Source organism: Molothrus aeneus, chromosome 1 (genome assembly GCF_037042795.1).
Source record: "Molothrus aeneus isolate 106 chromosome 1, BPBGC_Maene_1.0, whole genome shotgun sequence".
In the NCBI taxonomy this organism is placed as follows: domain Eukaryota; kingdom Metazoa; phylum Chordata; class Aves; order Passeriformes; family Icteridae; genus Molothrus; species Molothrus aeneus.
In genome coordinates, this window is record NC_089646.1 from 59,674,533 (window position 1) to 59,696,701 (window position 22,169).

At 39.1% G+C, this 22,169-nt stretch overlaps 1 protein-coding gene across 2 annotated transcripts in view; it reads right to left on the reverse strand.

Moving 5' to 3' along the window:
* ATP9B (ATPase phospholipid transporting 9B (putative)) overlaps window positions 1-8,375 on the reverse strand; it is a 150,430-nt gene extending 142,055 nt beyond the window's left edge. For both annotated transcript variants that reach the window (XM_066557873.1, XM_066557863.1), the window contains exon 1: window positions 8,272-8,375. In XM_066557873.1, the coding sequence (XP_066413970.1) occupies window positions 8,272-8,366 (95 nt within the window). In that variant the 5' untranslated portion in view covers window positions 8,367-8,375. The remainder of the gene's footprint in view (window positions 1-8,271) is intronic.
* Between the last annotated feature and the right edge of the window lie 13,794 nt (window positions 8,376-22,169).

Consider the following 22,169-nt stretch of genomic DNA (forward strand, 5'->3'; position numbering starts at 1 on the left):
TCTGAACACAGGTCCTGACCTGAACAAAAAAAAAAAAAATAAAAAAATCAGACGCTCACACAAATACTGCTATTACAATTTTTTATGGAGTAACCACAGTTAATACTAACAGCTTTTAAGGATGCTGGATATTTGTAGAGCAGAACATTTACATCCAGGATCTTCTAAAAGCAGTACAATATTCTTGCCATAGTGCATGTTTATCCACTGAACAACAAAATATAAGGAAAAAGTACTTCTACTGAATGCAGGCAAGTTTATTACTGTGTTACTGAGATGAGTAAGACCAAACTCTGCAATAAGACCAAATAAATCATTGCCTCCCTGCCCCAAATGATACAGAGAGATAATACAGAAAACCACAAGGCAGCATTGTTGAACTACTACTACAAAAAAATTAAACAACACCAACCAACCAACCAACCAAGAAACAACAACAAAAACCCCACCACAAAACCAAACAAACAAAAAACCAAACGAAACAAAAAACCCCAAACAAACAAAAAGCTGGTATCTTCAGCCTTGCAGAACTAAGGGAAAACCCCTTACATCTGTTCAGATAAAGGTCTACAAGCATAATAGAAACTTATTACCACAGCAGCTCCCTTTCATCAGTAGCTTTTAAAAAATTGCTTAAAAGAGATACTAAAACAGGTTCCTCCAGAGAAAAATCAAATATTCTGAATGCTATTTGCCTTCTCTTTCTCCTACATCACACTTTCTTACTAGAACAACATACAGAAGAAGCAAATTGGAAGACATGTAATGGAGCCTCCATGATAAAAGGCACCCATCCTTATTACCCCTTGCTCACCTTACAAAGCACTGTGTATACCTTAACACAAGATCTTTTTCAACCCATGACAAGATGAGTGAGTCTCTGTATTTAACAAATAGATACCAGAAATACCTAAGTACACAGTAAGACCTCAGGAAACATCATCTACATTCAGCAGAACCCTTTTTTAATTAGTAGGGTATGTCATTGATCAGAACAACAGGGCCATTTTATCACTGTCACTGGGTATTGTTATTGACATTGTAGCCCAATCAATTGTTTTCTCTCCCTCTTCTTAGCAATCCAAATGCCTGCCCAAACAATACAAATCACTGCATTTAGATACTACAGGTACAAACCAGGAAGGCATGCAAAAATAATAGCTTAAACATGCAGTCACTTGTGCTTATGCAAACAATAGTAACACCTGCAATAGTTATTTGAAGTTCTCAAACTTTTTTTCTGCCCAATGATCAAAACACTTCAGATCAGGATAGTTACTGTAAGAATAACTGTGCCAAAAATTATTACTTTCTGTAAACCTGTCTTGGTATGAAAGACCATTACTAGTGAACAGAGAAACATAAAGACAACATTTTCCAAATGCACAATTTACATAATGTCAAATTAAAGAACTGCAATTAAAAATCACTTTTTTACCAAAATCACCCAAGTTTTGTATGTCATCTAAATTTGTGTCTGTAGATAAAATACGACAAACTGCTTCTCAGGTATGGCGCCAATGGAAGTCTTATTGTTTGTAAAATTATTTTACAGTTGCTAATGTGAACAACTTCATATGCATGCCATATGGTTTACCTGCATCATTAAATCATTAAACTTTGCTCTGAAAAGTAAAAGCCCCAGAACCTAACAATGACAATACACACTGCATAAAAGGTCTGAAAATATTCACATATGACAAGACTATTTTTCAAGACTTATACATCAAACTCCTTGGACCTTTGTTCCAGGCAGAAGTTTCAGAATCTGCATCTATCCTAAATAAGGTGTCAGTCCCAACCAGCAGGATTAACCTATAAATACAGTCTTTAGCAGAGAAAAAAAACCCACCAAAACAACCAAACAAACAAACAAAAAAAAATCCCAAAAAAACAAACCCCAGAAAGTCCAGGAATGGGAATACATGAACTACTCCTTTTTCTAAAAACTAGAGAACTAGTTTCTCCATAACTTGAGATCTTGAAAACAGACTCAACTCAACCACTGTTACACAAATACAGCATCCCAAGTACAAAGCTGCCACACAAACAACCTTGTTGGAAGAATCAGAATTCAGAGATGGGATCTAACACTAAGCCTAAAAGTCACTGAGTGACAATGTTCCAAATGACAGGGATGAATCTCTGTCCAAAACCACAATCCAGGAAAGGCTAATAAACAAAGGGCAGTATGTCCTGCAAGACAGTGACATCAATGTCAGAATTTTTTTTAATGAAAAAGAGACAAACACTTTGAATTTCAGGTCAAGTCTATAAAGAAGGGAGGGGTGAGAGTTCTCCTGGAAAAGAACAAAGGACATACATGATTGATCCACTTCGCAAGAACGGCATGAAAGTACAGACAACTCTCCTAAGGACTATTCTAGAGAGATTTCTTTATAGAGCGTTTGATCCTTTCCTCCTTATGCTGAAACAAGAGACAGAGGTGTATTATAACGAATATATATTCAAATACATCAGCATAACATATAGCTGTGTAATTTAATGTGATCTCATTCCCAATACACTATAACATCTATATATCAGCACCTGTAGCCTGAAACACTTCCCAGGAATAACATATTTAGTTGTTCAGAGTTCATGACATTTCTAGCAAGTATCAAAGGAACCTGTAACATTTGCAGCTTTTGGCATCACAGTAACTACTGATACATCTCACTTTGAGTCGCTACCTCCAGCAAAGATTTCTGTCCTACAGAGGCAGAAGACTCATCTGTAATGGTGCATCCATTTTGCTGCCATTTCTGTTTGCTTGTCACAGAGTAAAGGAAGCACTACAGGAACCAGGATGACATTAGGAGTTTTATCCACAAGGAAGTGCAGGTGTGCCAGTACACATATGGAGAATTAATAAGCAGTACCCACTCCCACACACTCCCACAGCTGCTCAACTTCCAGGAGTTTCTGTGTTCATGTCCAGAGTAGCAGAATGAATAGCATTAACAATGCTATTTCTACAAAAAACCCAAAAAAAACAAAAACAAAAAAACCCAAACAAACAACCAACAAACAAACAAACAAAACCAACAACAAAACCATGGATACTTATAGTTTCTGGACTTAACAAGTTATTGCTTCTGGTCAAACAACAGATGTTGGAAGAAATTACTGTCACTTTGCAAAAGCAGTTTTAAAACACAGATGTTCAAAAGTAAATTCAGTTCCATCTTTGGAATTTTTTATCACAGAAACTATATTAAAATTCAAATTAATGCCAATATTGTCAGTCATTCAGCCTCATCCATCATTTTCAAGCTCATTTTCAGGATGAAACATGTAGAGCCATTCAATTAACACGTGTTTTGGGAAGAAGATGAAACTGAAACCTGTATAACTCTGCCCAGATACTGTAAGAACTTTTGTTCTAAACATTCAGAAATACCCAGGGAATGAGATTCATAGAAACTAGCAGCATTTCACAAAACTGTACAAAGTACCAAATATCACTGCATAAAGCCCATTCAATGAGTAAACTCCACTAATATGTATTAATATTTCAGGGGTTTGAACAATTATGGACATTTTGAAAGGATTTCCAGACCTCCACTTATAACAATATAAGTCATGAACTTTCTGTAAACAGCATTCTACACAGGAGATGTTAGGTCCTAAAAGCTCTGATTGTTACATGGTCTTACCAAATAATATTTTTTGTTATTTGGAGACATTATTCTTAGTAATTACACATGAAATATCAAAACCTACTGGAATACAACGAATAACATCTAGACTGCGAAAATCACGTTGTCATTTAGAATTAGGACACAATTCTAACAAACAACTGAAGGCAGCAGGAAAATAAAGGTATTTTAACAAAGCTCACATTAGACTATGTCAGAAATGAAAAATCCCACAGCATTACAGTACATGCCTTGACTATTATCTATTGACATTTTTATCTCTTTTTTGGTGGTTCAATGTGGAACCTAGCCAAACACTCTGAGAAATCATAACCATAAGGACTGCAAGATTGCTGGGAACAGCTTTCATTCCAATCAAAAGCACTAGAACAGTATTACTACATTAAATAATCTTATTTTTTGTGTACTACAAAACTGGTTTGAGATTTGTAAGTATCAGGGAACCATGTGAATTTTCATTGAACTTCAAGTTCTGCAGACTTCCATTCCCATTTATCTGGAACAGATTTCATTTTTTTTCTATTATATATACTTTACATTAAATAAGCTACAGTTCACAAATTATTAAGCAACAAGTATTCTACATTTACCTGCACAAAAGACACATTATCCTATTACTTGGTTCATTTTTCCTTCTTCTGCAAGTTTCTTATTCGCTAATGACATAAAAGAATTCCAAAATAACAGTATTGTCAGTTGCCCCATCAGTGGCAAACTGCAGAGACAAGCAACAGCAGTTGATCTGTTCCATAACTTGCCCTACAACAACCACTTAATATATCCAGTTGTGCCATTCATAAATACACTACTGTGGCCCACACCATGAAAGAGGACACAAGGTATTTCCTTCCAGTGACTGGGTATCTTTCATGACACCTTTATGAATATCTGCAGTGCAAGTGAATTTATGTCACATAAGGGAGAGCTGGAAAGATGTGATTTTCTGGTACCAGCCCAGGAGTCCCAACACTTCTTGCCTCAGCCCTACTAGGTCAAATACAATTATGCACTGACAGCAGCAAGCATAGAACACCTAAATAAACCAGGTATTTTGTTTATGGATAAATGATAGTTGACTACCGTTTAGTTCCTTATCAGCTTCAAAATTCCACCACACTTCTTGTTTTCCTGCCACCAGCCTCACATGACAGCACAGTCAACTTCCTTCCTGTGGTCAGCAGTTGATTACTCTGTGGTTGATGATGACAAACACAAGTCAAACAGATGAGAATAAGCATCACTGCACATTTAAGGTCAACCTGAATGTTCTCTGGTCCTCTCTCTCCCTCACCATGTAAACAAAAAGCAGCAATTATTTTCCTGTAGATAACAACCTTCAAGCTGAAGGACAAGGTGCTGAAACAAGTGCTGAACCAATCAGTTTTTCCCCAAGCATTTTTACAACTATGCAAGTTGAATATACTAAACAATAGCAAGGATTTCAAATTCATTTTAAGGTGAACAACTTTTTCCTCCGAGACAGATTTCCCTAATTGTTAACAGCAACACATGAACAGTTCTCTGTCCATCAGAGGTAGGGAAAGATGAGAGAAAATATAAAAACTGAATTTCTCCGGCAAAAGTAATAAGTTGTGCTTAAATATCAAAAATAAAAGCAGAACAGGATGCATGTGTTCACTGAACCACAGGTAATATTTAATATATATTTTAATATATTTTTAACAGGCCTTAACACATACAGTACGAATATATAAAAATACATAATCTTCTCATGTTTATTTATACATAAAGTACATCACAGGACATTTAATGATTCTTAACGGGTGACAATTTCATACAGAAGTCTGCATATTATTGAAGTTTCTTTAGGTATGTATGGGAAACCATATTCCAGCTTTAAAATATGCACTATCAGTCTGTCTAAATGAATCTCAAAAGCACAACGTGCACTACAGACAAACAGTGAGTGTGACAAACAATGAGTATGATAATCTTTGTCCTCACTGTAAAGTGAGCTAGAGCAACACTGGCAAAGACTCCTACAGACTGCTTAGCTCAAGCAAAAGAAGTCATTCTACAAATTAGGTGCGAGGCCAATAAAGGTTAGCAACTGATAAGTTGTATTAACTGACATTGCACAGCAGCAGGACAATTAACTGGAGTTAAAAACACTACTACACTAAAGTTAAGGATGTGTGTATAAGACTTCCAAGATACTGTAAATTCTTCACTGAAAAAATAAATCACACCAAGTCAAAAAGTCTTGAAGGTCCAGAAACAACAGCACTGGATTAAACCCAACATGCCAACTCCAGTATGTTTTTATAGGTGTTTGTTTCTAGACATCTTCAAAGATATGTATTACACCCTTTTAGGCAAAATCCTCAAGCATACATGCACATGATGGGTTTCTGCATATCAGAGACCTCACTTCAACACTCTCCTAAGTATCTGACATCAGGACCTTTGCTGCAGTTTCCACAGGAATACAAGGCTTCTTCAGAGTCTGTGCTGAAGATAAAGATTAGAAAAGCAGGATGAATCATTCATAAAGACATAGAAGTTGTAGTTCAATTACAAGCTTAGAGCCACAAGACTTACAAGTTGTAATTCCACTATTTGCACTGCTGTATTTCCCCTTTGACTCTACACAAGACAGCTGTGGTAGACTCCACACAAAGATTCCCATGTTTTTATTGCAGGTCCATAGGACACCTTCCAGAGGTGCTCTCACATATCCAAGGTAAGGTATTCTTGAAGGAGAATGATCAACTTACTCAACTCACATTAAGAAAAATAAAACCAGTAAAGTGAGTGAAGAGACTGGTATAAGTATTCTGATTCTCAGAGCTCAAATAAGCAATTAATTAATCAAGTGATCAAAAATGAAGAAACACAATAAATGAGCCTGTCAATTTTTAAAACTTTTATATACCTACAAGAAGCTGCACAAAAGTAACTAAAAACATAGATAATCACTTTTATGGAGGATCAATATGTTAAATACACAGATTATAAAAGACCCTAACTCTGAAAGATGTCATCTAAACTGGAAGGAATGTAATTCACAATCTTTGGAGGGCAATGTTGATCAAAGACAGAGGGCAAGAAGCAAATCTGTAACAAGTTGGTAGTTCCTTGCTAGTTCCTACAGTTTGCCAAATCTGCTTATAAAGACACAATTAAACAGTTTGTCTAAAGAACCACAATGACACCTGCACACACACCTTCAATTAACCTGTGTAACCATCTGACTTATGGACTCAAGCCATCCCATCTACAGCATCACCAGAACACTCCTGGCTAACCTACAACAGAACTCCCAGTATCTTTGATAGTAGTCTGGACTAAATTTTTGCCTACCAAATCCTCCTCTTTATTCCCAAGCCCAATACCTACTGAGAAGCAAATTTCAGTGAGAGCATTCTCTGATTCAATTCTCTAAGGAATAGGGGTAATGATGATGACATTGTCCTACCTCAAGACAGAGGACAAACCTACAACAAGTTGTCAGACATTCAAGTATTAGTGAGATGGGGAAGGCTAACACTATGGCAGACTGTCCTACAAACTTGTGAATGTTCATAAAAAAACCCTTTATCTGGTTTAAGAATCAAGACAACATAATGTAAGCCTAACCTATTTTGCACAGCTTTAAACTACCTTTTTTGTTGGTTATCACATCCAAAGAAGTAAATACATTTAATTCATTATGAAACAGATTTATCACTGTATTTGAACTAGAAAAAGAGCACCAACTACTCTGTTCTTAGCAAGTCCATTTGCTTCAGCTCCTAGAACTGCTCCCACCAGTCCTTCTACCCACAGACAATGCTCTACAAGAACCAAAAGAGGAAGGAAACCTGTAATTAATAAGTACAATCACATAATCCACTGTAAGAGGGCTATCCAATGGAGATATCAAAATTATGGAGTAGAGTTTTTCGATGCTCACAACAATAGCATCCCTAGAAATTATTCAGAATAATGGGAAGCAAAGCAACGTTCAATTTTTGCCTGGAAACAATTTGATGGCAGATCTTTAAACCGTCTTCTCCAAATTGTTTAAGCCCAATAGTGTATCTTTGAGGGAATTTGAAACTAATTTAATGGCCACACTCAGGAATGGTGTCCGTGCTAGCCCCAGCAACTAGCTCGCTACATATTTACTAAGGACGCCCAAACAAGCCCCCCGCCGCGAGCATCCCTCTCCTCAGTGAACTCCTGCCAAGGGACCCGAGTTGCGCGGAGTTGCGGGCGGCGGGGCCGGGCGAGCGAAGGCCGCACCCGCGGGCGCGGGGCTGGCGCCGGGAGCAGCCGGGCCGAGGGCGCCCTGAGCATCCTCCTGCCGCCACCGCAGCTCGTCCCGGCCCCGGCTCCGCCGCCGGGACACGGGAACAGCGGCCCGGGAGAGGCGGCCACGGCCGCGGAGGCCTGCGGGAGCCAACGACTGCCAACATCCCCCTCCGCCATCCACGGCGGGGCCGCCGCCCCTTCCCGCCCTCCCCGCGGAGCCGGCGGGCGGTCCTGGATCCCGCAGGGCAGCGGGACTGGGCGAGGGGCGCACGCCGCCCCGCCCGCGGCTGGGGACAGGGGAAAGAAAGGGGAAGGAGGGGGGCAGCGGCCGCCGCGCCGGCCCCGCCCGTACCTGCTGTGCCGCTGCGCCGCGGCGGCGCTGCTATAATAGGCCGCCCTGCGCTGGGCGCTGCGCGGCACCGGGCGCAGCGGGATCTGGTCCGCCATCTTGGGGGCGCCCCCCCGCCGCCCAGCCGGGCGCCGCCCGGGCCCTCCTGACGTCACGGCCACGCCGGTGCGTATGAGGGGCGGGGCGGGGGCTCGAGGTAAACACGGGGCGGGCGGTGCGCGGGCGCGTCTTCAGGGTGCGCTGAGCCCTTGGGGAGCCGCAGTGCGGGAACGGCAGGCGGGATCTGCCCTCTTCTCTCTGCTGCCAGGCTGTAGGACAGGAGCTGGTGCACAGGAAGTTCTACCTGAACACGAGGAAGAACTTCTTTCCTGTGCGGTTGCTCAGAAAGGCTGTGGAGTCTCCCGTGATGGAGATACTGAAGCGTCGTCTGGGCGCAGTGCTGTGCCCTGGGCGGCCCTGCATGGACTGGGAGGTTGGATCCTGTGGTCCCTTCCAACCTGAGCTGTTCTGTGATTCCGTAATTATTCAGCTTCTGAGGTTCCATGCCTGCCAGTTATGGTTTCCTGCCATTAAACAGAGATAGGTATTGCCACCTGGAAGTGGACATTCTGTATGTCAGGGATAATGAACCAGTCTGTGTTACCTCACAGGGTTGATATACAAGTCACCACCAGCAAAAGCTGTTTTGAAAGATGTATGTGTTTATAGACCTACTGTAGAATGTTATCTGTTGGTATTCCTCTGAAATCAGATGCTCTGGGGGAGCAAAAGGCCTAACACCATACAGAAGACTTTCTACAGCAGGAGAAAGAAAGTTATTTTCTTTTTTTTCCTCAATGTCTGTTGCTAAATGAAGTTTGTTTTTATGACCCAGGCACTTTGGACTGAAGTGTTGCTGTTCCCTGAGCTGTACCTTCACCCAAGGGAAGATGGTCATTGTGGAGGCACCACAACACACAGCTTACAATGAAGGATGCTCCTATATGCTGGAGTGAAGGTTATGGAGGGCTGGCAGCATTTCCAAGTGCAAATTTCTGAGCAGAATTTTGACTTTAGGTGTACTGTCTGGATTTTGAACTCAGTAACAGATACAGAACTCTTGAAGTTGAACCAGGAGATGGGAACAACAGTTACACAGAAAGCACAAGGCTTCTATAGGAATAGAAGGGAAAAATATGCTGGGCATGTAACAGGACTTTGCTGAGTAGTCAAAGGGTCACGCATGGAAATGCCAGAAAGGGGAAAGATATTTATTTAGCTTTTTAACTCTGTTAATCCTTAAAATGTTCTTGGTATTGGAATCAGAATCAGTTCACTAGTAGAATCACAGAATTGTAATTTGTATTGAAAGAGATGTCTAGACATCAGCTAGACCAAGACCTTACATTTAATATCAGGCTGTTCATGGCCATGTGCAGTGGAGTATTGAACACCTCCAAGGACAGCACAGTATTTCCATAACTTCTCTGGGCTACCTGTCGCAGTCTTTATCTTGTGATAAACAAATTGCTAATAAGTACTCAAAACTTCCCGTGTTCCAACTTGGGAAACACAGGATCAGCCAAAACCATCCATCTCTGAGAAAAGTCTGGCCACCATCTTCTTGGTATTGTGCCATTAAGTAGTCTTATTCAGCCACAAAGTTTCTTCTTAACTTTTTCTACTTTAAGCTGTGCAGGCTGAGCTTTCAACCTCTCCTTATACATCATGTTCTCCCGCCCCTTGGCCATCTTAGTCACCTTTTCATAGACTCACTTCAGAATGACAATGAGCTTCTGTAATGAGAAGACCAAAACTGGACATGGTAACCCAGATAAGGTCCTACAAGTACCAGACAGAAGAGAAAGGTCACTTCCCTCTTGTAGGTGCTGGCTGCACAGTTAGTAATGCTCTATTACTAACTGGGTGGTAATTCTACCCAGGCTGGGTGACTCTGCTCAAGGATACATTGCTGTTGCATCCACTTTTTATGTTTTTTATGTCTATGTGTTTTATGTTTATGGCAGTTTATGGGGTGTGTGTGGTACTGCCTGCCTCCTGCCTGCTCTGCCATGATGTACATGCTGGAATAAGCAAACACAGCCTGGAAAACTTTCAGGGTAACAATTATGCTAGTCCTAGGTGTTTTCATGTTGTTACTGCAATTCTACACATTTCACAGCTTTAAAATGTTAAACATTAATAACTATATATTCAGAATTCTCACGTGGCTAAGTAAGTTACCGCAGATCATTGAGGCCAAGTGAATTTAAGCTATTGCTTCCAGTTTATTAATTGATTCTAGCCCATGACAGAACAATTTTTGAACTGAACAGAAAGCACTTCATTCACAAGTTAGTGGCCTAAGATTAATCTTCTTGTCTGTGCAGAACTTTGGTTCTGGTTATTTGGTTATATTTCTGGATATTTAGTGGGTTGTTTGGCCTGTAACTACCTCTAATGTTAGTCATGTGCACAATTATGTGCATGTGTTTGTAAATTCCATATGAATAGACAAATAAGTGATTGAGGATGTGTAAGGAAAGGTTAATTATTGTCAGACCTGTAAAGGCCCCAGCATGAGACAATCATTAGGAATCATAAATACCTTCAGAGTCTTCATTTCTTACTGAGTCTCATGTAGTCCATAAAGCATTATTTTATTGATTATTACTTTAAGGTTTCAAGAAAGATAGACTTCTCTATTGCCTGTGTACAGAGAAGAGTTTGACCAGAAAGCCTTCTAAGAAGAGAAAAATTAGTTTTTTAGTGTGCCAATGGCCAAGAGAGTGACAAAATAATTTTAAACACATGCCGTTTTGATTACTTCAAATATATGTTTAAAGCTTGTACGGAATATTAATCCCAATATTTCCGTGTGGGACGTGCCTAGCTGCGTCTGACCCTTGCTGCTGGGCCAAAGGTGGCAGCTGTGGTGTTTCACCTCAGAGATACCTTTGGCCGGCTGGATGCTGCAGCTAGGCACTCGGAACAAATCCAGGCAAAGTAGGAACTCAGTTTACCTCTGGTGGAAAAGGTTCAGGCGACAGTGAAGGGAAAGGAGAGGATTCTATCATAGAGTCTTAATCCAGAGTTTCATTGCAGGGTGGTAGACCTCTGAAACGGCTCCCAATAGAATCCTGACCGCATGGCCTCGTCTCCTTTTAAGCCCGGGGACAGGGGGAGGGGAAGGGACAGGTGAGGCACCAACCAGGTGGGAGGAGGGGAAGGCTCAAGGGATAAAGACACTTGGACAGGCCAATGAGCCCGGACCTGAGGGGCATCTTTTGAACTTCTGCCAACCACACGACGTCCTTGCTGGAATGTTAAGATTGATGGACAGCTCTAAGTAGGAGGGCAAAGGGGGAGGGGAAAGGTTGGCACACCTGAGGGGCATCACACTGCAACAAGCTTGTGTGGGGAAATATCACGAGGTCTTGAGATATCGCGAGGTCACGTAGAACCCCTCCCCTTTTACTGTTAACTGACCGTTACCCCCTGTTATAAAAGACCCTGTCTAACCGTTAATAAAGGCCAATTACTGTCCACCACATTGGTGTATGCATGTGTTTGGCCCCTGTGGCAGAGGCGCCGCCACAGAACCGTCCTCGACCCGGGACGCCATGCCCCAAGCGGCGGCAACAAGCTTGTTAGGACAGTTGCTGGAAATCTATCATGATTTCACCTTCTTGATCACTCTAATTGCCTGTTTGCATCACTATTTTCATAAAATGGTAGAAGCTCTTAAGTGCAGGATCTTTGATTTTTTGGCATGGATTATCATTCAGTTTTGCCTCTAGATTATGATGTGATCTTGTCTTTTGTTTTTTAAAGAAAATTCTAAACATTTATATAAAAGTTTTCACCATGCAGAATTGACAATTTGGCATACGATATGTGATAACTTTTCAAGTTGCCTTTAGAAAATGTCCCTGCATTTTGATAATATGTTTCCTTTCTTATTTAGCAATACTGAAAGATCATAGAATAAACTTGCTTTTGATCCAGATTTCGGTATTCAGGTGTTTCAGGCAGATGTTATTTTTTTTTTTAAAAAAATTCATTTTAGGAATTAATTTCAATAATAATATTATAATATTTATTTCAATACTTGCCTAAGTAATGTTTGTCACTTAAATATCATGATATCATACATTTGTGATAATAAGTAAATATAGCACCACTCAGAAATAAACTTTCTGTATCATCCTTTCTGTGCTTCTTTTTTGCATAACCTTTGCATTTCTAATAAGTGGCAGAGATCCAGAGCCTATGATTTATGGATCTTGTGAACTCTCGGTTTGCCTAGGAATGAGCTGGCATGGAAACTGTTTTGCATTTGTTGCATGTATCTGCTACAGGTGCAGAACCTATCTGTAACAAGTTCTGCCTGATATCCCCAAAGGGCATTTAATAATAATTTATATTTCTGTTGCCATTCTACTTCTGCTGTAAATGTTCAAGGTTAACTGCTCCCTCCCTTCTAACCCTGATTATGTATCCAGTCTGGGCTAGGGTAACAGGGGAAATGAAAGGCAGTTTGAAGCTAATTCATTCTTTGCTATCCTTCTCAAGGCCAAATTATAAAATCATTTATACTGGAGTAAATCTGTGGAAATGATACAAAAATCATTGGATATAAAACAAAAGAAAAAATTTCAGTTAGCCTCATGTAATGTTACAGGTACAAAATTTACATTACTTATATACTAGGTATTTTGTCACCTTATCCTTCAAACCTCCATGCATTTCTCTTTAGATTGTGTAACTTTTTTCATCAGTGGTAAACCAGCCTGGTATCTGTCCTCAAATTTTCATCAAAGTGTAAATTGGTCCAAAACACCTGGTGACTTAAAAAAAAATCACTAGCAAGACCTAAGCACACCGACACAGAAAGAATATGGTCTTGTTTATAGGAAGAGCTAAGGGCAATGCTACACCAAATAAATTCTTACACTGTCAGAGAAAGGGAACAAACCAAATATTAAATAGAAGGAGCTAAACCAGCTGCAGTTATCAGTTTTAATAATGCTAATAGCTATGCCTTTTCATCTTCAATATGTTACTGTAGGATGTAACAAAATATTATCTTGCTCTGGGAGAGAACAAAAGGGGAGACTGCTTTCTCTGAAAGGTTTTAAAAGACCTCTTCAGACAATGAAGCCTCATACAATTCACTTATATGCCAAAGTAAATGAGTTTAAAAACAGAAAAAAGAAGTAAAAATAATCATTTAAAATATTGCTATACTATAAAAATTCCGAAAACAAAATGCTACTCACATATTAAAAAATATTATTGTCTACATAGCTAGAAGAAAATTCTATTTCTACACATTTTATTTTTAATATTCACAACATTCAGTGTTTGTCCATTAATTGCACTCCCGGCTGTTACATTTCTTTCACACCTTCTTTCAAGGTATTTTCTTAGGTAAATGCCAACTCTCTGCAGCCCTGCAGGATTTATGGACTGCCAAATCTCTATTCCTCCTTTTGTAGTCCATCCTTAACAAACTATGCATCCCTCAGCATTGGCTTCAGTCTTGTGTCACCCTCACCTGTATTCCACCAAGTCAGACATTAAGAATAAAATGCAAGCAATATCTTCTCCAATTACATAAGAAAAATAAGGTATATGCTGTATTTTGGATTTTACTAGACCTATATCTTCTAGGCAGTAACAAGCCTGGCTGATAGGGCATTTTCTCCAATTTGCTTGGCAACACTTGAGGCAGAAAAAGTGCAAATCCTAGAAATAAAATTGGTTTAAAAACAGATAAACTTTGGTGACTTCTGATATAAATATCAGTCATGCGTTCACTTAAGATGTTAAGTGTTGATTGTGAATAAACAAAAGGAAAAACTTATAATACAATGTTCATTATTTTACTGCATTTTCACAATGACCCTTCACTGACAACCATCTAGTAATTTTGCACAGTATCTCTCCAGTTAAGTTAACCTCTAACTTAAACATTACTTTAATATACATTTCAAAATACCATGCCTTTGAATTTCTAGTTAGCTTCTGAGGTATTCTTTCTAATGCTCTTATTGTATGTAAGTTCAGTGCTAGATTTCTATTTCTAATTGGAGAATAAAAAGCCCTATGGACTCAAAGCTCTTGAGCTGTATTACCAACTCCTGATCTTCTCTTAAAATGAGAGAATATCTGATAAAATATTCCCATGAATCTGCTGTGCAAAATTAACAGCAAAGCCCACCAGTACTTTCAAAGGACCCTTTTTTCTTTTTGAGTTTCCCAGTAGGTATATTTCTTCAAATTCCATGCTGTTGATATTTCAAATGAATAAATACAGCTGTTTTAACTACTTCTTGAAACTGAAAGAAAATATACCCATGGATTAATTACAAATTTTGTGTTGTTTCAGAGCTTCTGAAAAGGTCATGGAAGGACAAACAAGGCCCAAGTGTAAACTCAAGTATCCAGTTGTGATTGCTAGTATCGGACTTGCTTGGATCTCATTTCCTTTTGCAGTTTCTGATACAGTAGTGACCAAAAGCTTCACATGGGGTTAGGAGTCTTTGTTCTGGGAACTATACAGAATTAGATGAAGAAAAAGTTCCCAGATGCTAAGTGAAAAAATACTTAGTGTCTTTTAAAGCGTATCCTTCAAAATCTGAAATTACTTGTAATCTCCTCTTTCTCTGATATCTCCCTATGTCTGTCCCAGCCAGCAGCTCAGGCTAATAGTAAAAAAAGAAATTTTATTTGCCTCAGACCAGCTACTGAAACCAGTTTTTACTCAGATATTTTAGCCAGTCAGATCTGTTTTCTGCTAAAACCTAAACATCTTCTCTTTCTATACTGATTTCAAGCAGCAAATTGAACCTTACAGATTTTTCTTGTATCTCTTATTCATATAAGAAACATTATTTTCACAGAATCAGAGTCATCAAGGTTGGAAGAGACCTTCAAGATCATCTAGTCTGACTGTCAGCCCAACACTACCGTAGTCACTCCTAATTCATATTCCCAGGTGCTGCATCCAGACAGCTCTTGAACACTTCCAGAGATGGTGACTCCACCACCTCCCTGGGCAAATTATTCCAGAACCTAACCACACTTTCAGTGAAACCTTTTTTTTCTGATATCTAATCTGAACTTCCCCTGGCACAACTGAGGGCCATTTCCTCTTGTCCTTTCACCTGAGACATGGCAGAAGAGGCCAAGCCCCACTTCACTACAGCCTCCTTCCAGGCAGTTGTAGAGAGTGAGAAGGTCTCCCCTGAGCCTCCTTTTCTCCAGGCTTAGCACTTCCAGCTTCCCTAGCCACTCCTTATAGGATGTGCTCCAAACCCTTTCCCAGCTCCATTGCCCTTCTCTGGACACACTCCAGCACTTCAATGTCCTTCTTGCAGTGAGAGGCCCAGAACTGGACACAGGATTTGAGGTGTGGCCCCGCCATGTCCTTCCTCTACCTTCTTCCCCAGTACTGCCCTGAGCAGCAATCTGTTCCCACTCAACTCATTATTTGTCACTGAGAGATTGCTTCCCATTATAATCATCAAATAATCCCAGTGGGTTTTGTCTACTATAATTTGCAAACATTTTCTCCCATTCCCCGGGGAATCTCCCATAAATAAAAAAAAAAACCCTCATTGCTTCTTTTCAGAACTAAGAAGGGTCAGCTTCCTTCTACAAAGCAAACTGAAACCAGGGTTGCCCTCAATAATACTGAATAAAGAAAATCAATTTTGTCTCCAAAGTACTAGGATAAAGACTCTACAAATGTTAGTTACCTGCAACTTCCAATATCCTTATCTGATTCTAACTTATCTAAATCTGGAAGAACTAGTAGCCAAACACAGTGGTTTTTGAAAGTAGATAACATTGTTGTGAAGAGACTTTAAGCTGAAAAGAAATATATACTTCATATAGCAGAGTAAATAGGTTATCCACAAAAATTGACTGTGACTATATAAATTCTTAGTCCATTGTTTAAAAATAATACCTGAGGTCTGAAATACATTTAGATTGAAGTTGCCAGGATTTAATTTCTTGGATTACAGAGGCGTGGAGTCATAATCCATGATGTTAGTGAAAATAATTATATAACAAAAAGTATAGGTGCAACAACCCAACAGACAAAACCTGATTGAAACAAGCAGCTAGGGAAGGAGCAGAATGAAATTCTTTTGCAGATTGTATATACAACTGTCAGGATGCCAGGACAGTCAGCTATGGCTTGTCATTTTTCAGTCTTCTGGTACAAAGAAAGATTTTTCTAACCCCTTAGTAAATTTTCTGTGAAAGGAATCTAAAGGAGTCCATGTCTTATATAGACTTCAGGGAAATTGAATTAATTAATTTTTGAAGGCTAAAAAGAAATGAAAGAGGGAGAGAGAGATGTGCATTGCACCTTTGAGTTAGAAGGCTGTTGGCAAGAGGAAAGCAGGGTAAGAGTCAAGAAAGAAGCTCTTCAGAAAAGTGGGAATCCTAGGGAATTGTTCTTCTCCCATACATTTCCTGTTTAAAAAAGAAGAAAAACCATACTCTCTTCCATGAATTCCATCAATGTCACAAGACGGGATATTTTCTCTTGTTGCTTATAATAGACTTTTTGGGAGGGATTATATGCTCTTTTTTCCCTATCCTATTGGGGTTTTTTTGTGGCTTTATTTTTTTTCATTTAAAACAAGGAAAGGTCTAAGTGATCAGTTTGAAAGCAATGAGAGAGGTGCTTGAAAATTATTTAACAGACCTCTGGTGCAGTATGGCGATACAGAATAAAACTATTTGCTCACAAACAGATTCAGTTGGGATTAGGACTGCGTCATAGCGTCCTGCCAAGATCATAAGCCTATTCCTTTTTCTCTATGAATATGAAATATGAAATTTATGGATTATTATACACATTAATATTAAATATTGATCTTCTAGGATGCATCTGTAGTCTCAACTTGCATCCAGTTTTCTTTCTGGAAAGAGGCAAGTTGATCAGTATTTAAAAAAAAAAAAAGAGAGAGGGTACCCCACAAATATTGTATGATATTTTCAAGAAACTAAATGTAACTTTATTTTAAGATCAAAGATGTTTCTTCTGGAAAATAGAAATTAATGTTTTACACTGCATATCCCTTTGTACTTATAATGTGCAACATGGTCTCTATAAAGAAAGAATGGATTTCATTACAGGATTCTTATTTGAAGACTTTGCTGAGATGGAAGCATCACTGATAGAGAGGAGAAATGTATCCTTGTGCCCTTTCTAAACTTGAACAATGTGGGTGCAGTGGTATATAAAAGGTGGAGTTTAGAATAGGCCTGTAACCTTAGGCTTCATAGAGCCATAGAATCATTGTGAGGTGAATAGGGTGCACATGAGTATTTGAAATTCAATTTCTCCTCAGTTACCTTCTTGTGTCTTTACAGCAAGGAGCCTTTCTGCTGTCTTCTTTGCTTCCTTGCAGTGGGTACAGCATGAGAGGTTTCTGGCAGTGAGCTCAGGCAAGAACACATCTGAGGGCAGTGGAAAACATGATCTAAGTACAAAGGAACTTTGTGGATATCTGACTTTCATTCAGTTACCTTTGTTCAGTATAGATGTGAGTGTGTGTAAATGTGTGTGTATATCCATAGACATGGACATAGACTGTGGCTGAGATTCCTCTTCTGTATGTGAAGTTTGGAAAGTCTGCCTTGTTATCCTCCATGGCAGGCAATTCAAGAAAAAGACATCAGCTAAAATGTCCCTGTATCACCAGCATTGTTTCTGGGATCAGAAATGCTGCTGAGTGCTGACATCTCTCATTGTTCACCTACCAGTTAAAATCACTTTGCCCTCACTGTTGGTCAGAGCATGACTAAAAATCTGGATAGACTTAGGAGAATTGACCAGATGAGTTATGTTATCAGCTGTGCAAAACTCCCAAAGCATAAGCCTGAGACACAGGCCTTTGGACACAGGGCTGACTCAAGAAGGTGAAGAAAATGGGGTGAAAATTAGCAGATACCCAGAAGCAAATGTGCTGATATGTGCTGACAAGGTACTATCAGTGTGGCATGTCTGGCCTCATTTATTCCCTACTTTTCCCAAGTAAATTTGGGGATGGAGATGGAATTTTTTTTTCACAGCATAAAAACATAGGACCAGAACTGAACAGTAATGAAATAAAAAAGGCTATGGAAAATCCAGTGAAAAATTCACTTTTACTTCAGTCCTAGTCTAGTATCCTGTCCAGAAAGTCATCTGTCTGCCAGCTTATTCCAGGTTAATTACCTAGCTGAAAAATTTGGAGCTTCATTAGACAGAAATCTGCTCCCATCCACCAGATTGCATAGCTGATCTCTGAAGCATGAAGGTTTTCAGAATGGTAGCAAACACATTTTTGGGGTGATCTCCATGCCATACAGAGTGCAATTTCAACTCTTAATAACCATTCCTCATATAGCATCAATTACAAACTGTGTCTCACCTAAACAACCTTCTGAAAGCCAGTTAGTAAAGTGGCTTTTTCTCCTGTGCTTCAGAAAGTCCATGTTCTACCACAAGAGGGAAGAGCCTGAGGTTTCTTCCTTTGCTGAAGGAGTAGATTTGGGAAACCCCTCATGATGCAAAGAGCAGGTTCCCTGAGAAGTGGAAGCTTTGTTATTAGATACTATGAAGATACAGCATGACAGTTCTGAATGTTTTCCTTTAATCTTATTAAACAGAGTTATAAAGGGGAGAGAAAAAAAATATATGCAAAATGGGATCTTTTGTGCAGCTAACAAATCCCAAACCTCAGTACACATCAAGAAAATACTTAATTTTCACAGTCTAGTCCATTCCTAGTATATTTTAGGCACTGGTAATTTCAGAAAGAAAAGATGATCCATAAATCCAAAAGCAAAAGTTCACCTGTGTTTGCTTTTAAGACATGTATAACTGAGATGCAAGAACTGTGAACAAAATCTCCTGTACCAGTGCTTCATATATATCTACACACACTAGCTAAGAAACTTAGCTAACTAAAATGACCATTTCCCTCTAGTATTACAAGTTGTAAACTTTCAACCCTTTCAATGAAATGAGGTCTTCATCAAATGCCTTCTAAACAATAGGTCTTCCATTTATAACTGCCTCTCATATCAAACCCACTTGGAGCATAAAAACAGCAATTATTTATAATAACTTTATTTGGTATCATTTCCATCTGTCTTTGAAAGCTCTTCCTGCTGTTTTCAGGCTGTGCATGTTAAACAGAAGTGCTTACACTTGACCTTGCTCTTGATCCACTCTTTGTACACAGCAGTGCCTTTCTTCTTCTGAAAGATAGGTACAATTTGTGTCCACATAAATTATACTGTACTTGCTATTAACATTCTTTTATCTGGTAAATTACTTACACTGATTATGTTGAAGACTGTTCTATGAGCTGTTGATAATGCAGGTCTATGATTTGGATGTAATATGTCATTCTTAATTTGGGATGAGGATGAAAGGAGATGGCAGATTGCTATAACACATGAAAAAAATCAGATTCTGGCCACATGCGGCCAGGAAAGGATCCACAGTAGTATTTAGAACAGAAAATGTGTTCAGATTCAGCATTCTGACTAAATTCCAGCTTCAATAATTATTCTGTCTAAATCTTCCTGCATTTCCAAAAGGATGATTATGGTATTTTCATTTCTTTCCTGCCTCAGATTCATGGAGCACATTGGCATGGGTAATGCCCATTCTGTACTGCATTGAAGAAGTAGCAAACAGGGAAAATTATCCATAGTTCCTTCTCTCAACAAATAGTTAAGGCTGAGATAAACTCAAATGATTTGTCCTGTCCAGTCAGCCACAAGACTAGAAATGCTCCACTACTGTTTGCCCAAAAGACATGGAGTCTTGAAACCATGCTCTGGAGCAAGTGGGCTGTGCATTCCGGGCAAATGGGACCCCATCCATAGATTCAAAGCCTGCAGGGCTGCACCCTCTTGAGAAGGAAGAGAGGGCCCAAGGATTCTAGCCTTTCATTCGTAAAATCCCATCTCTTAACAACAGGTTCCCATAAACTGATGATTTTGTTTTAAATAAATAACAAAAAGTAGAAAGAACCCAATCATATTGCATTCTTGTCTTTTTCTGGACAGTACTGAGGTCTTCCTCAAGGATTTAAGAAACTAAAGACAAAGATTGTTGTTCTTGCAAATTTAGGCTTCTCTGAGCAGCCATCACGTCCTGCATTTCATTTGCTCAAAGAATATGGCTTCTCCTTGTCACCAACAAAATGATTGAGGATGTTCAAAGCAGATATCTTCCATGATGTGCAAACATCTTCTTTTGTAAACTAAGTTTTTATTTTTCTAAGAATTGGTTTTTCCAAAGTAATGTAAAAATACCACAAATAATCAAAAAAGGGGTTTTTCAACTGCATATTTCCGAAACACTTTTGTTATTATGGTAATAATGAACACACATATATTCTCTGTAAGTGTTAATCTTGATCTTATAAAGCCACATGACAAAAATAATAATTGCTCTAAAAGACCAAAATAACCCCCTTGCTCTTTTTAATGCAGTTCAGCAAGGAGATGTAGCCCCAAAGCGCCAGTCTCATCATGTTCTGCACAGATCTGGCAATCAGTGGTTCTCCAGTGTCTGGGTCCCAGGAGGCAAGAAAGAGCTTTACAGTGCTGAATTTTGTACTATTATTATTTTTAGAGTTTCAGTGTACAGACATTTGCTTATATTATTCTTGAATTTTAATATATAATACTAATAATGTAGTAATATAATAACATAAACAGACGTTTGCTTATATTACTCTTAAATTTTCCCTGTGAATGAACTTGTTTAAAACTGCATATCCATTATATGAGGAAAGATTTAAAAAATATCTTGTTCTAGATGAAGTCCATGTGACATTCACAAACCACTGTGGACTGTACCCATCTTGTTGCAGTTGCAGTCCTGCCATCCTGAAGACACTCAGTATTTTGATAGAACTGTTTGTTCTTATGGTTTATGTTATCATAATTCAATTTTATGCTGTACACAACTCTGTATAGCACAAGGTTACACCCTTCCACCCTTCTCAGATGTGTAGCCAAGACACCCCTCCTTGAATTTTGTAGGTTAAGCAGACCCAATAGGATTCAGTGCATGTAACTGATGGACCATTGGCAGTAATTCAAATACTGCTGTTACTCACATTCAAGAGTTAAGGCAGATATTACCTAGTCTCTTCCCTCTTATTTATCCCCAAAACCTGCCCTGTGCTTTGGCACATTCTGTGGACCTATTTACTTTGAAAATGTGGTCCTTACCAGCCTCTTCTGAGAACTGCATTTGGCTCCAGTAAATGAGCCAGAGAGAGCTCTCATCCATCTTTTATCTACATTTGTGGTGTTGTCTTTGAAGGGTAAAGGTGCTTCTTTATGAAGAAGGAATCAAAAGACAAGGTGCTGATTGACCATTTTCTCCATATGCTTTATTTGCAAGGCCACAAACCAAAGTATTTTACTTCTTTTACAGACCAGTGTTGCGTACAGATTCCTAGTTACAAAGAAAATGCAAGAAGGGAGAAGCTGAAAGAAAGGTTTGGCTCCTTGTTAGCAGAGTTCTGCCCCTGCAAATGGAAAAACTACCTTAGTCCCCTTCTGGATCATGGAAAATATGATGGTTTATGGTTCTAAGCTAGGTTTATCAAAAACATACAGATGAAACTGTTTTGATGGAAAATTGGATACGTAAATACATATTTTGAAAAGTTTATCCCACAGATAAAAGGAAAGAGATGTATTTTTCTAAGAGCTTTAAAAAAATAAAAGAAAACTCAAACTAACTTCAGCCACATTATCCAAGTTTCTGACAAAGGGAAAAAAATTGTGTGAGGCAATTTTAGGTTCACTAAGATGCTTCTGAGATAGCACAGCTGTTCCTCTGTCCCACACTGAGTTTTTATTGCAAAGCCACAGTG